The sequence below is a fragment of the Cynocephalus volans genome, chromosome 7, assembly GCF_027409185.1.
Source record: "Cynocephalus volans isolate mCynVol1 chromosome 7, mCynVol1.pri, whole genome shotgun sequence".
Classification (NCBI taxonomy): Eukaryota; Metazoa; Chordata; class Mammalia; order Dermoptera; family Cynocephalidae; genus Cynocephalus; species Cynocephalus volans.
In genome coordinates this window covers 148,462,677-148,475,243 of record NC_084466.1, presented here as the reverse complement: position 1 = coordinate 148,475,243, position 12,567 = coordinate 148,462,677, and the positions used below count along the sequence as shown (strand labels likewise).

At 36.8% G+C, this 12,567-nt stretch overlaps 1 protein-coding gene across 1 annotated transcript in view; it reads left to right on the top strand.

The window, feature by feature from the left end:
* Positions 1-12,567, top strand: part of CACUL1 (CDK2 associated cullin domain 1) — a 67,830-nt gene that overhangs the window by 16,044 nt on the left and 39,219 nt on the right. The window contains exons 2-3 of the mRNA XM_063102489.1: positions 2,919-3,045; positions 4,145-4,247. Coding sequence (XP_062958559.1) covers positions 2,919-3,045; positions 4,145-4,247 — 230 coding nt within the window. The remainder of the gene's footprint in view (positions 1-2,918; positions 3,046-4,144; positions 4,248-12,567) is intronic.

Here is a 12,567-nt window from a genome sequence, read left to right as displayed (position 1 = left end):
AGGGAAGTGGGACAGGGAAAGTAAGGAAGCTAGTGAAGTCAGTAACCTCTGTGGGCAACTGGAGCTCAATCCCACTCAGTGTAGCACCTGTGCCTTAGAGTTATCTCACCTGAGAACAGGGGGAGCTACTGGGGTAAAGGCACCAAACCCTCAGCAGTCATTGATTGAAGGTAGCTCTGAGCATGTAAATTCCCCAGAACATCCGACCCGCCCCTCCTGTAGGCAGAGCAAGCTCTGGCAGCTAGACAGAACACTGAGGCAGGTAGTCATAGGTATTGACAGTTGGCCTTTGTTGACAGGGTAGATGGATGGGACACCAACAGATATCTGCTACACTCCCAGACAAGCTAAGCTCTTCCTGTAGTCCTTTTCATCTTAATAAACAACAATCCCATCGTTTGGTGTTCAGGCCAAAAACTTTGCAGTCATCCTTGGCCCTTCTCTCACATCTCATATCCAGTCCATCAGCAGATCTTATTGGCTATATCTTTAAAACATATTTAGAACCTGATGTTTCCTCATCTTCCTCAGTGCCACTGCCTGGACATGCCCCGCCCCATCATCTCATAACTTCCTAATGTTTACTGTCAACACAGCATCTGGAATGGTCCATATAAAACCTAAGTCAGATCCTGTCACTCCTCTGTTCAAAACCTTCCAGAGGCCCCCATCTTACTCAGAGTAAAAGTTAAAGTTTTTATAATTGCCCACAAGGTTCTACATTGTCTGACCTCTTCTACCTTGTGTGAGTGTGTATGCATTCGTGTTCACTTGTGTGCATGTATAGTTCTTTTTGTCTTTAGTCTTCATCTGCTCAAAACACTCCTTCCCATTCCTTTCAGTGTGTTATGTGATTCATTTGTAAATTAGATTCATTTGTCACAGTTTGCATTCCATCTTTACCACTACAGTGTATTTGATTTTTTAAAATTTATTTTTTATTTTTATTTTTATTTTTATTATTGAATCATAATTGATTGTACATATTTTTGGGATTCAATGTTGACATATGCTGATCAAATCAGTATTATTAATATGTATATTGTTATAAATCATACTTATTCCTTATGCCCCTTGTCCAGTCTTTCCCCATCCCTCTCTCCCTCCCACCTCCTACTACTCATAACCCTAGATTTCTTCTCTCCCTCTGAAAGAGTAATGGATACTCTGTTGATTTGTTGCCTAGATGATCTGTCCAATGCTGAAAGGTGTGTTCAGGTCCCCCCATATAATCATAGAGGAGATGCTTCTTCTGTCACTGTGGAATGGGCTTTGTGGAGAGAGACATCCTATTATTTTCTTTGGTCTCTACTGGTGTCTCTACTTGTGTTATTGCACTCCAGTGGCTGGTGGATCATCTGAGTGGTGGTTGTGACATGTAGCCACTTTTGCAGCAGCTGTGGTTACTGTGGTGGCTGTGGTGGGCCACCCACATGGAGGTGATGTTTTTGGCATGTTCCTTGGTGCTGGTGGTGTGCCTGGGTGTGGGCAGGGTGTCTGGTATATAGTAAATTCACTTTATGTTGTAGAGTTCTGTTGGTTTTGATAAATGTAGGAGTGTTGTATCCACTACTACAGTTCCACAGAAAACAGTTCATTGCCCTAAAAATTTTCCCATGCTACTCCTTTATACATAATCCTGGTCCCCAGCTTCTAGCCGCTGGCAAGCAGTGATCTGTTTTCCTCCCTACAGTTTTTACCTTTATTAGTGTCATGTAAGTGGGACTCTTACAATATGTAGCCTTTTGGGTCTTGTTTCTTTAACTTAACAAAATGCATTTAAGATTATACCGTGTTGTGTGAATCAAGTTCATTCCTCAAGTGTTCTTTAAAATAAATTTAAGTAAAAACAAAAGTGAATTGATTTGAAGAAAATATTGAATAAGAATGATATAGGTGGTATATAGTTAGAAAAAAATATTGAACCTGAGTGACTAAGGTTTGGAGATCAGTAGTGTGATAGAAAAATGCTGGGAAAGGCTTTGCTTTACCTTGTACCTTTGCCCATAATTAGCCATATATTCTTGGGGAAGTCATTTAACCTCTCTGCTTCTCAGTTTCTTTTAAAATATATAGTAAAATACCATATCTAGTGGTTGTTAGCTCCTATCTCCTGAGGTAACTATGGTTCATAAGACACAGGGTATTGATGGGATCTTTGGGTAGGTGTTTTTAAACATTAGCATTTCATTGCTTTGAAACAACTCCCAGATTTCAAAGTTGTTAGGGCCAGCTGTTTTAAATGCTTTATAAACCTGTAGTGAAGGAAGGAGTAAGAGCACATCAGTAGGAATGAGGTAAGCCTTCAATGTAAGCCTCCGGTCCGTTGACTTTTTCCTGTTGGGCTTATCAAGTTTAAAATAAAATAACAGCCTGAGTTAGAGTTGTAGTAATGTTTGAGAGGTACTGATGATACCAAAAATCTTAGAAGGTTTTCTAGAAACTTCTTTTGTGACTATAGCATTTGGACCTTAATCCCCATAGTCCTATCCTAAGGTAGATTTTCTCCAGATTTCTATAGGTTTGGTTGTTGGTGTTTTTAGTTTCCCAGAACCTTATTATGGTTCACTGATAGGCCATTTTGTCACATAATTGAGTGTGTATTTGAGAATCAGAGCATGCTTGATGACAGAAGCTTACAGAAAAGCAGGAAGGAAACCAGTGATATTTGCTTATTTGGTTATTTTTTAAAGATGGACCGATTTGTAATAATTCCTTTTAAAACTCATGATTTATGGCTGTTTACTGTTCCTGTCCAGGTTGCTTTTTTTAAAAATTGAAATGGGATAGTAAGGGGATGGAGTGGCAATATAAAATCAGAAGAGTAAGTGAAAGGAATTTCACTGAGAGTGCAAAATTACTACGATTTATATTTATATGTGGCACATAGTAATATTTATTTTACTTTTTACTTTTAGTAATGAATGTTATAACTATTGAAGATTATAAGAGCACATACTGGCCAAAATTGGATGGTGCCATAGATCAACTTTTAACCCAGAGTCCTGGTGACTATATCCCCATATCCTATGAACAGATATACAGGTAAGTCAAGATTTAATTTGCCTGGATTTAAAAGGGTATATTGAGGTTCAGGGCAACTTATGAATTATGATAGCATGCATGCATGTAATATATGATACACAAAGTGAGGCTGTCTAAATATTTTTATATTCCATACTTGTGGATTGGAGATTTAATTTATACTTTTTGATTCAAAAATGGTTTTCAAATCAAGATAGAGTAGACCATACTCCATTAGACCTTCTCCCATCTCGGCCTGCCACCTCCGCAATACATAGTGCAAAAACTACGGAGGTCAATGAAAAAAGCAAGAGTGACTGAAGTACCAGTGTGAAAATATGTATTCTTTTTTTTTTTTATTTGAATGGGTGTTGAAAATACGTATTCTTAATCTCACAGGGAGACCCTAGTTTAATCTGTTAAAGTTTATTGACACACAATTCTAACTGGTTTTGATTATTTTGTTTCCCAGCTCCTGGTAAATGGAAGCAGCAGATTAGGAATTGGGGTGGGATATGGGATCAGCACAGTGACAGGAGGAGGAAGTGATAACTGTGTTGTTCCACGCAGCTGATGTACAAAGAGGTTGCATTGCAAACATTTTTGTGAGTTAGAAACTTTCAATCGATTATCACTCTCTCTTCCTTATTTTGACGTTCATTTAAAAAAGAGCAGGAGAGAACCTGGTGTAAAAAACCCTAGATTAGGGCTGAGCCCGTGTCGCACTCGGGAGAGTGCGGCGCTGGGAGCGCGGCGACGCTCCCGCCGCGGGGAATGGCTGGTGCACTCACTGGCTGAGTGCCGGTCACGAAAAAGACAAAAAAAAAAAACAAAAAACAAAACCCTAGATTATCGTCTAATATTATATTATCTAGTACTGATTAAATGTGTAACAGAGTATGCAAAAGAGATTATTAGTAGCTGGTGGTAATATCTTTTCCATCTGCACACTGATTGGGGGAGGTTAAATTTTTATTTAAAAGTTGTGATTAGTCACTTTTTTAAAGTCCTAATTATTTGATCAGTGGCTATCAAAAATGTGCTTTAACAAACTCAGACTGTGCTAAATGCTTCACTGTTAACTTGGGTTTTATGGAGTTTTGTTTGTTTGTTTTTACAGTTGTGTGTATAAATGTGTATGCCAGCAGCACTCGGAACAGATGTATAGTGATCTGATTAAAAAGATAACTAATCACTTAGAGAGAGTCTCAAAGGAGCTGCAGGTAAAGAACTGATTGCACTGATTTTCGCTTCCTTTGGTTTTGCTGACTGGTTGGAATTAAACTATTTAATATTCATTTGGAAGCATGTTAATTTGATTATGATATAAATTTATAACCGTTTTCTAGATGAATGTTGACGAATCTTCTAACCTTTGGAATACATTATTAGTTTGAAAATTTGACATAAATTGTGGAAATTTTTAGGTTGAGTATATTTTATACCTTAACTGATTCCATTTATCACTGTCAATATTTTTTATTTAAACCTTATTTTTTTCTGTTAACTTCAATATTTGGTAACTTTTATAATAGAAACATATATGTATATTTTAAACTGTTTTCTGGAACTTACATTATTGTCTTTGAGGAGTGTTTTGCCTACTAGTTTCTGATACTTGCCAATATAGACAACTGAAGTCAACACTATAAAGTGTGACTTTATAAACCCCCTGTAGCTCTAAAATCCCAGCTCTAAAATCTAAGGCAGGTTGCAGAAAATATTTTGTGCAAGGGAGCACTTGGCCTCTTGATCTCCACCCTCCCCTCCCCACCTTAGTAAAGCTTCCAGTGCTTGAAGGTCAAGTGCTATCTTTATGCCAGGAGCAGATCCCATTCTAGTTCTGGTATAGCAGTAACATGATGTCTAAAAAACTCACTCAGCAGTAGATGCCCAGTGTCCACACCACAATTAGGAAGTACTTCAGTGATTCTGAAATAACCAGTTTCTAGTAAGTGCGGGAGTATGCTTGAATATTGTTCCTCACATGCCTTGTGGTCTGAGGTTTCTTAATCTTGTTTACCACAAACAGTTGTTACATTAAGTAGCTTTTTTAAAAAAAATTGTAACCAGAGCTATGTTTTATCATAGTCAAAGATATGCTTTTCCTGTTGTTAGTGTAAATTGTTTTCATCATCTTTTTGTGACTAAATACAAAATCTTTATTCATTTAACAAATATTTTTAGTGCCTAGGCATTGTATGTCAATTGTAGATGAAACCCAAATCTATGCATTATAGCTTTGGATGATTTGCTTTCTAAGTTTTGACTCCACCCTCTCCCTGAATTTTCCATTGAGTCCAATTTATTGCCAATTCCTATTTATTTTCTCTCTCTCTCTCTGGACTCTATTCATCTGTTCACTTGCCAGTATTCTAGTCCAGGTCATCATCATCTCTCAAGTGTTTTACTAAAGTGCTTATCTCATCTGTTTGCTTTGCCTACTTTATTGATGTACCTTAATTTATTTAAGTAGTTTTTAATTGATGAATATTTAGGTTGCTTCTCATCCTTGGCTATTACTAACAGTACTTCAGTGAATAATCAGTCTTATAAGTAATGTCATTTACTCAGTCTGTATTCACAAAAGTTGTACCAAGTTATACCCTCACCAGTTATGTATTTATCAGAGTATCTGTTTTCCCTCATCCTCCTAATACAGTGTATTATGAAACTAAAGAAACTTTCAGTTTTATGTTAATATAGGAATTATTATTATTAAAGATTAAAATGTAGATAAAAGTGATATCTTTTTTCATGTTAGTATTTAATAAAAAAAGTGTCAATAAATGTAAAGGTATGACATATGTAAAACAGGGACTTTAGTTTATTTTTAGAATCAATAAATGTCCCACTTTGAGTTCAGCAATATGGTCCTATAAAAAATCTTGCTTCAAAATGATCTCTTTTGTAAGATTATAAAGTCTGTAACCCTTAATAAGTAGCAGGGTAGAGAGGTTAAAAACGTGGGACCTGGGTCTCAGATCTCAACTCTGCCTCTGAGCAGTTGTGTGTCTCTTGATTAAACATGCTAATTATAGCATCTTGTAAATTTTCTCGACATTAAAATGAAGTAGCTTTACTGAAATATCTGTGGTTCCTTTATGCTAAGTTGTAAGATATTTTTTTCTTCTGCTTCCTGCCTGGCAAATGCTTCCTCATTCTTTTCTCAGGCTTGAACTCATTCGTGACCACCTGTTTAAAACCTTCCTGGAATTCTTACACTCTTCTCAAAACAGAACAGAACAGCCTGTTGGCATATCTTCTTCTGTGGACTCACAGCATCTTAGCAGTAACAACTCTGTTAAGGCAATGATTGTGTTATTGTTTCTGCTTCTGTGTCTGACTACTTCATAGGCCCTTCTTTGAGGGCAGGGACTCTGTCTTGTCTGTCTTTTTATTCTTAGTGTCTGGCACAATTGCATCTCAGCAAATGTTTGTTGAGTGAATGCCCAGTTCCAATGGAAAGAGTAGCAGAATTAGCCTAATCTTTATGTTCTGTGCATCGTTTTAGTCTGTTTTGTGTTGCTATAACAGAATTGCCTGAGACCGGGTAATTTATAAAGAAGAGAGGTTTATTTGGCTTACGATTCTGGGACAGCTGTGTCTGGCATGGGCCTCAGGCTGCTTCTACTCATGGCGGAAAGTGGCAGGCAGCCTGCAGATATAAGCAGATCACATGGCGAGAGGAAGCAAGAGAGAGAGAAGGTGCCAGGGTCTTTTTAAGCAACGAGTTCTCGTGGGAACTAATAGAGCAAGAACTCACTCATTAATCTCCCCTCACCCAGGGAGAGCATTAATCCATTCATGAGGGATCCGCCCCCATGACTCAATCAGTTTCCAACACTGCCACATTGGAGATCAAATTTCCACATGAGTTTTGGAGGGGACAACACATCCAGACTCCATCTTGCATGCTTAGGCATTTTATTCATTCCTTCAGTGTTAACAAGTATGTGGCCTGGAGTAATCTCTATTTTATAGAGACTTTAAGGCAGTTTTCATGGGAAACAGAACAAGAGTTCTGAGAGTTCAGGCTGCATGAGCCAGAAATGTTTTATTTGGGTGGAACATTTTGTTTGAAGCTCTCATTTTCATAATGAAATATTGTTATGAGCTGAAACAAGAGTGTGTGATGAGTTGCATTTGGCAAATAATCAGAAATTTAGTGTTGGAATTGATGAATGAATGAGTTAGACCTACAGGGCATCAGCCTCTGTCTGTCAAGGGCATCTTAAAATAGCTGCTGGTTTGTCTAGTTTATATGTCAGAGTGACTTATTTATCTCTATCCAAAGGCATGTTCTGTTGGGGAGACTGAAGAATATTTGAAATGATGTTTCATATTCCCCAGTTACTTTTGGTGTTGATGTAAAAACTAGAGAATACTGTTTTCAGAGATTTTAAAAGGTTAATTTGTTGAATCTAAACATTTTTATATGACAGCATAATCTAACTTGCTGCCTCTTTAAAAAGAAACACATTTATTTCATTTTGGAAACAATGACTTTTCCACCACTAAATAACTTAGTCTTTTTTCTTGCTGTTAAATTAATAAAACCACCTAACAAATAGCTAAACCCACTTTAGTATTGTCCTTGCTATTGTATTTCACCGCATGTATATCTATACCTTTTTACTTACTGCTGGATTGTTTGAAACTATGACAGTATATTTTGCGTTAGTTTTTTTTAACAACCATTCTCCTCTCCTGTCCTCAACTGCTCTCTTCTTTAAATGTGATAATGAAATTCTATACATTTTTTCCTTATCTTCAAAACCTCAAAATATGAATTTCCAATTTTGTTTTTTTGATATAACAATGAAAGGAAATAGATGACTATAAAGAGAAAATTGGTTTACCAGTCTAGTAAATAATGTTCTGATTCGTTTTGGGAAATACTGTTGAAACTTTTAAAACCACCATACTTTTGGGGAGGGCTCAGGCCAGGACCTCCAGTTGCCTGTTGAACTTGGATTTCTTCTTATAGATACCTCATTTTCATGTTTAAATCTAAATTCCTCTTCACCCAAATCAGTTTCTTTCTCAGGCTTCAGATTTCATATTCATCTTCCACTCCTTTTTTCTTCTTACCTCTTATTTCCAAGTGATAGTCAAGGTCGATGGAACACTATAGTGTCTCTTATTTCTGTCTTTCATTCCTACTGCTGTCATCTTTTTCTGTGTCATTATTGGCTTTGCCTGCAGTACTGGAGTATTCTCTCAGTTGGTTTGCCTTTCTCCTTTTCCTCACTGAATAATCTTTTAAAAACCCTAATTTCATGGGTGTAAAACCCTGTTGCTTTTCTCAATTAATCATTTGATTTCTTGGTGAGTATAAAAACTGAGCTGGTTGGTTGATTACAGGGATTCCTAGTGGGAAACCTGGTATAGCTAGCACTTTCCTATCCAAATATGCAAGATTTTCTATTAGGTACAGTAGTAAATATATAATTATAGGACTAGATAATTTGGACCACCCCTTCTCCTGAAACAGTTACAAAAATTAGATCAGGGAACTAATTGAAAAGTGAAAATTACGGGAACTAACTGAAAAGTGAAAATGACTGAGAGAAGAAGGAAACCCAGAGAGGGAAGCCTAATATTTGAGCCATTTCTCTACTAGAGTTACCTATTTATTCTGGAAGAGGAGGCTAATGGGCTAAGAAATTTAATAGAGCTTTGATACACTTGGTGGGGTGAGTTGATATACTTGGGGTTTAAGGCCCACCAGACTTGAATGATCATATCCCAGGAGTAATGAGAACAACAAGCTGTGCATATAGACTAGCTTTCTCAGTAGCTGAAGCCTGATTTGTGATTGGATTAAGATGTTCTGTATTTGCTAGTGCCTGTAGTTGCTTACCAGAAGCAAAAAAGTAAATTCTCTCTGGAGAAAGATGACATTATCCTAGGCAGAGATTTGGTTCCTAGGCCAGGACAGTAGCGTTAGAGTGGGAGGAATAGCATCAATAATACTAACCTGAATTCAGTGACCTGTTGAGGCTGCCACAAAGGAAGAGGAAGAAAATGTTGTAATTTTTATTCTCAAATAGGGCTGAATTTACAGTAGTTTAAATGAGTATTTGTCAATTATTTTAATTAAAAGAAGTTTACTAATTACATTTAAACCATTTATTTTAATATAATTTGAGTAATTTTGGTGTCTTTTAAACTAAATTTATCTTGGTTTTAAGCTTAATATATAATTTGACTTTCAAACCACTTTGTAATGGAAGTTAATAGAAACTAAATCATAATCAGTCAACATTACTCAACTTTGATTTGCTCTACACAGGCGCCAGATTGCGTGTAAAAGCTTTCTTGCTGAAGTTTCGATAAACTGAGCCAGTGTCCCTTGGTGTTTAAAATCAGAGCAAGGATTGCTTTGCTGTTTGTTTTTTGTCCGGAGGGTGGCAGCATAACATAACTAGTTGTGTTGCATGTGGTCATTTGGAATTTCATCTATTTTTAAAAGGCTGTAATTTCTGTGTCTGTTAATTACAAAGGGTGTTTTATAAAAAAAAAACTTTCCTTCCCCAAATATGCTATTTACTCCTTGCTAGAGTGAAGAAGATTTTAGATAATAAGAAAATTGCTTGATATTATTTCTTTACAGATTTCAAGTAAAATAAATATCATTGCCAACTGGTAAGTAGCTCTTCAGCTATGTATTCTACTGAAAGTTTTTCTGAGTAAGGTATTTGGAAACCTTTTTTTTTTCTTTTTTTTTGGTGGGAAGGTATCCAAATCCTTGACCTTGATGTTATCAGCACCATGGTCTAACCCAGTGAGCTAACTGCCCAGCCCTGGAGATCTATTTTTTAATACAAACTAGAACTTAAAGCAATTGTTATAGCAAAGTTGTTCTTATCACAGAAAATTTGCCAATGAAACACCCTAATTCTCAGTCATTCCACAGGCTCTCATTTTGACCCTAATTCTAAAAGTTTACTATCATCCTTTGAAAGTAAAGATCTGTGTTTGCTTTTTCAATTGCCTTCATAGGGCTAATCACTGTACCAGGCCACAAGTAGAGATTCAGTGAAAGAAGTCATTATAAATTGATAAAAAGCATATGTTTGCTTTATAGCTGACATTACTAGAAGCATCTATTCGTTCCAGTTAAAACAACATCCTGAACTTGGAAAATGAGCAGGAGAGTAAAATCACTTAAATAACAGCTATTTTCGTTTGGTTATTGTCACAGTGTACGATGTACAATTATGAAGTGGATTCTTTTAAAAATATATTCTGTTTTGAGAGAGAGCTGTGTACTTAAGTTAGAAAAGGAAAAAGTTTCCTTTCAAAAAAATAAGCAAGTAGATACAAGTACTAATGTCTGCTAAGTGTTACGATGAGACCTATAGGGAAGTGAGAAGTCATCCTAGCCTATTTGGCTTCTTTGGATTTTTTTTTCCTTTAAGTAATCCTTGGACCTTTTGTAACTGTTCAACGTGTCCTAGCTAGTCAGTTTAAAAGCTAGGATTAGAATCCAGATTATCTCACGGTTTTACGGGTAAGCTAAAGGAAGCCACGATCACAGAAGCTAGCCTTTAATTCAGTTTATTATTCAGGCCCAAATAATATTAGGAAAATGAGAAGAATCTTACTTTAGAAATAAACGAAGAACAATTTTCCATATAATAACAGTAGTAATAATAGTAGCCGTTAATTTTGAGAGATGAGACCTAAGTGAAAAGAGAAATATCTTCTACTATCTTATGTTAGACTCACTTGGACTTCTTTATTGTAGCTTACATTAAGAGTGTTTAATGTGTATATTAAAGCTCTTAATAGCTCCTGAAGTTCATTTACCTTCTATGTAACTTACTATTTTCTTTCTTTTTTTTTTTTTACATTATTCTACTGTGGAAATAATGTCTGCACAGCAAGAGTGGGAATGGAATGAGAATGTAATGTCAGATGTATTTGTCTGTTTGAGAAGAAATTCCATGTTTATGTACCATCTTTGTTGGCTTCAGGTGTAATGGGTGTTGCTTCTGGAGCCTTGACAGGTCTGTCCCTGGCAGTATGGTATTGCTCTTGAAAGTCATGGAATAAGTTAATTAGACTAAAAGCATATTACACACCAGTAGTTTTTGCTAAAGTTAGTCATGTAGAGGCAGAATTTTTTAAAAAGGCATTCCTAGTTTGATTCAGAAAATAGTATTAAGGATCCTTGAGATTGTATCTGGGTTCATTTGTATGGTTTACAACATGCTAAAGTAGTACTTGGTAATATAGGAATAAATGTTAAAAGATTATGAAGGATTGAAGATTTTTAGTATTTCCATTTGACTCTTTTTTTTTTAGTAGTTTCCCTTTCTCTGCTGCAATTCTCTATCTTTTTGTGTATGTTTTCTACCTTTTCTAGTAGGTCATCGCATGTGTTAATCATAGTTATTTTAAAGTCTCCGTGATAGTTCCATCATGTGGGCTATCTATGCATCTGGGCATATTGAATATTTAATTCTTGACAGTGGGCTGTGTTTTCTTGCTTTTTTGGTGTGTCTTTGTTTTTGACTGACTGCTGAACATTGTGTATAAAAAGAATAGTCGAGACTGACATAACTAATATTTATGCCTTGAAATGGGTATGCCTCTCTTCTGTCAGGCTGTTAGTCAGAGGAGTTGAGTCAGTCCTACCAGTAGTTGAGTTGGGTTTAAGGTTTGTTGTTGCTGTAGGCTTCAGATTCCTTTAGTGGTAGACTGTGGCTACCCTGTTATTAATGTGATTGAAAAGGATTTTTTCAGTGCTGCTGTTCTAACCTGAGATTTTAACAGGCCCTGTCTCACTGGGGGTGGGTGGTAGGTAGGGTCTTTCTTTGCATTATTGTCCCTCCACTAGAAGCAGATAGCTGTTTTTACTTGGTGCAGGGCTTGAGGTGGGGGGTGCAGAGGTGTGTATGTGGGTTTTTTTGTGGTTCTCTTGCTCCTAATGAAGTCGTAGATAGTCCCCATGCCCTTGAGCTTTGGGGGTGGGGCTTTCTCAGTGTTCCATGCCCCTTCTCCCCACCCCAGGTGTAGATAGCTTTCTTCCCCTCAGTTGAGGGTCCAGAGCAGGAGTTGGTAAACTTTTCTGTTAAAGGTCAGGTAGTAAATATCTTCATGGGCCTCATGATGTCCGTTGCAACTACGGTACTCACTCTGCTGTTGCAGTATAAAAGCAGTAATAGAAATTACATAAATGAATGGGCATTGCTCTGTTCCCATTTATTTATAAAAGCAGGTGGTGGACCTGATTTGGCTAGTTTGTTGATCACTGGTCTAGAGCATAAATGGTGGTCCTCCTGCCCCACCATCCCTGAACCCTGTGACAATCAAATTTTGCCTTGTATCTTTGGAGTACCTTGGGAGTGAACAAGTTTCCTGCACTTCCCTCGATAGCATTATATTTTTGTTTTGTGATAGGGCAGAAACCTGGGTATGAGTAGATTTTCTACTATGCTGAAAATGGTGGCTGACCATTGCTTATCACAGAAGGACTGGAGGAGGGCCCATCTTTTAGTGATAGATAGTTTGTGCCTCAGGGCAAAGAAG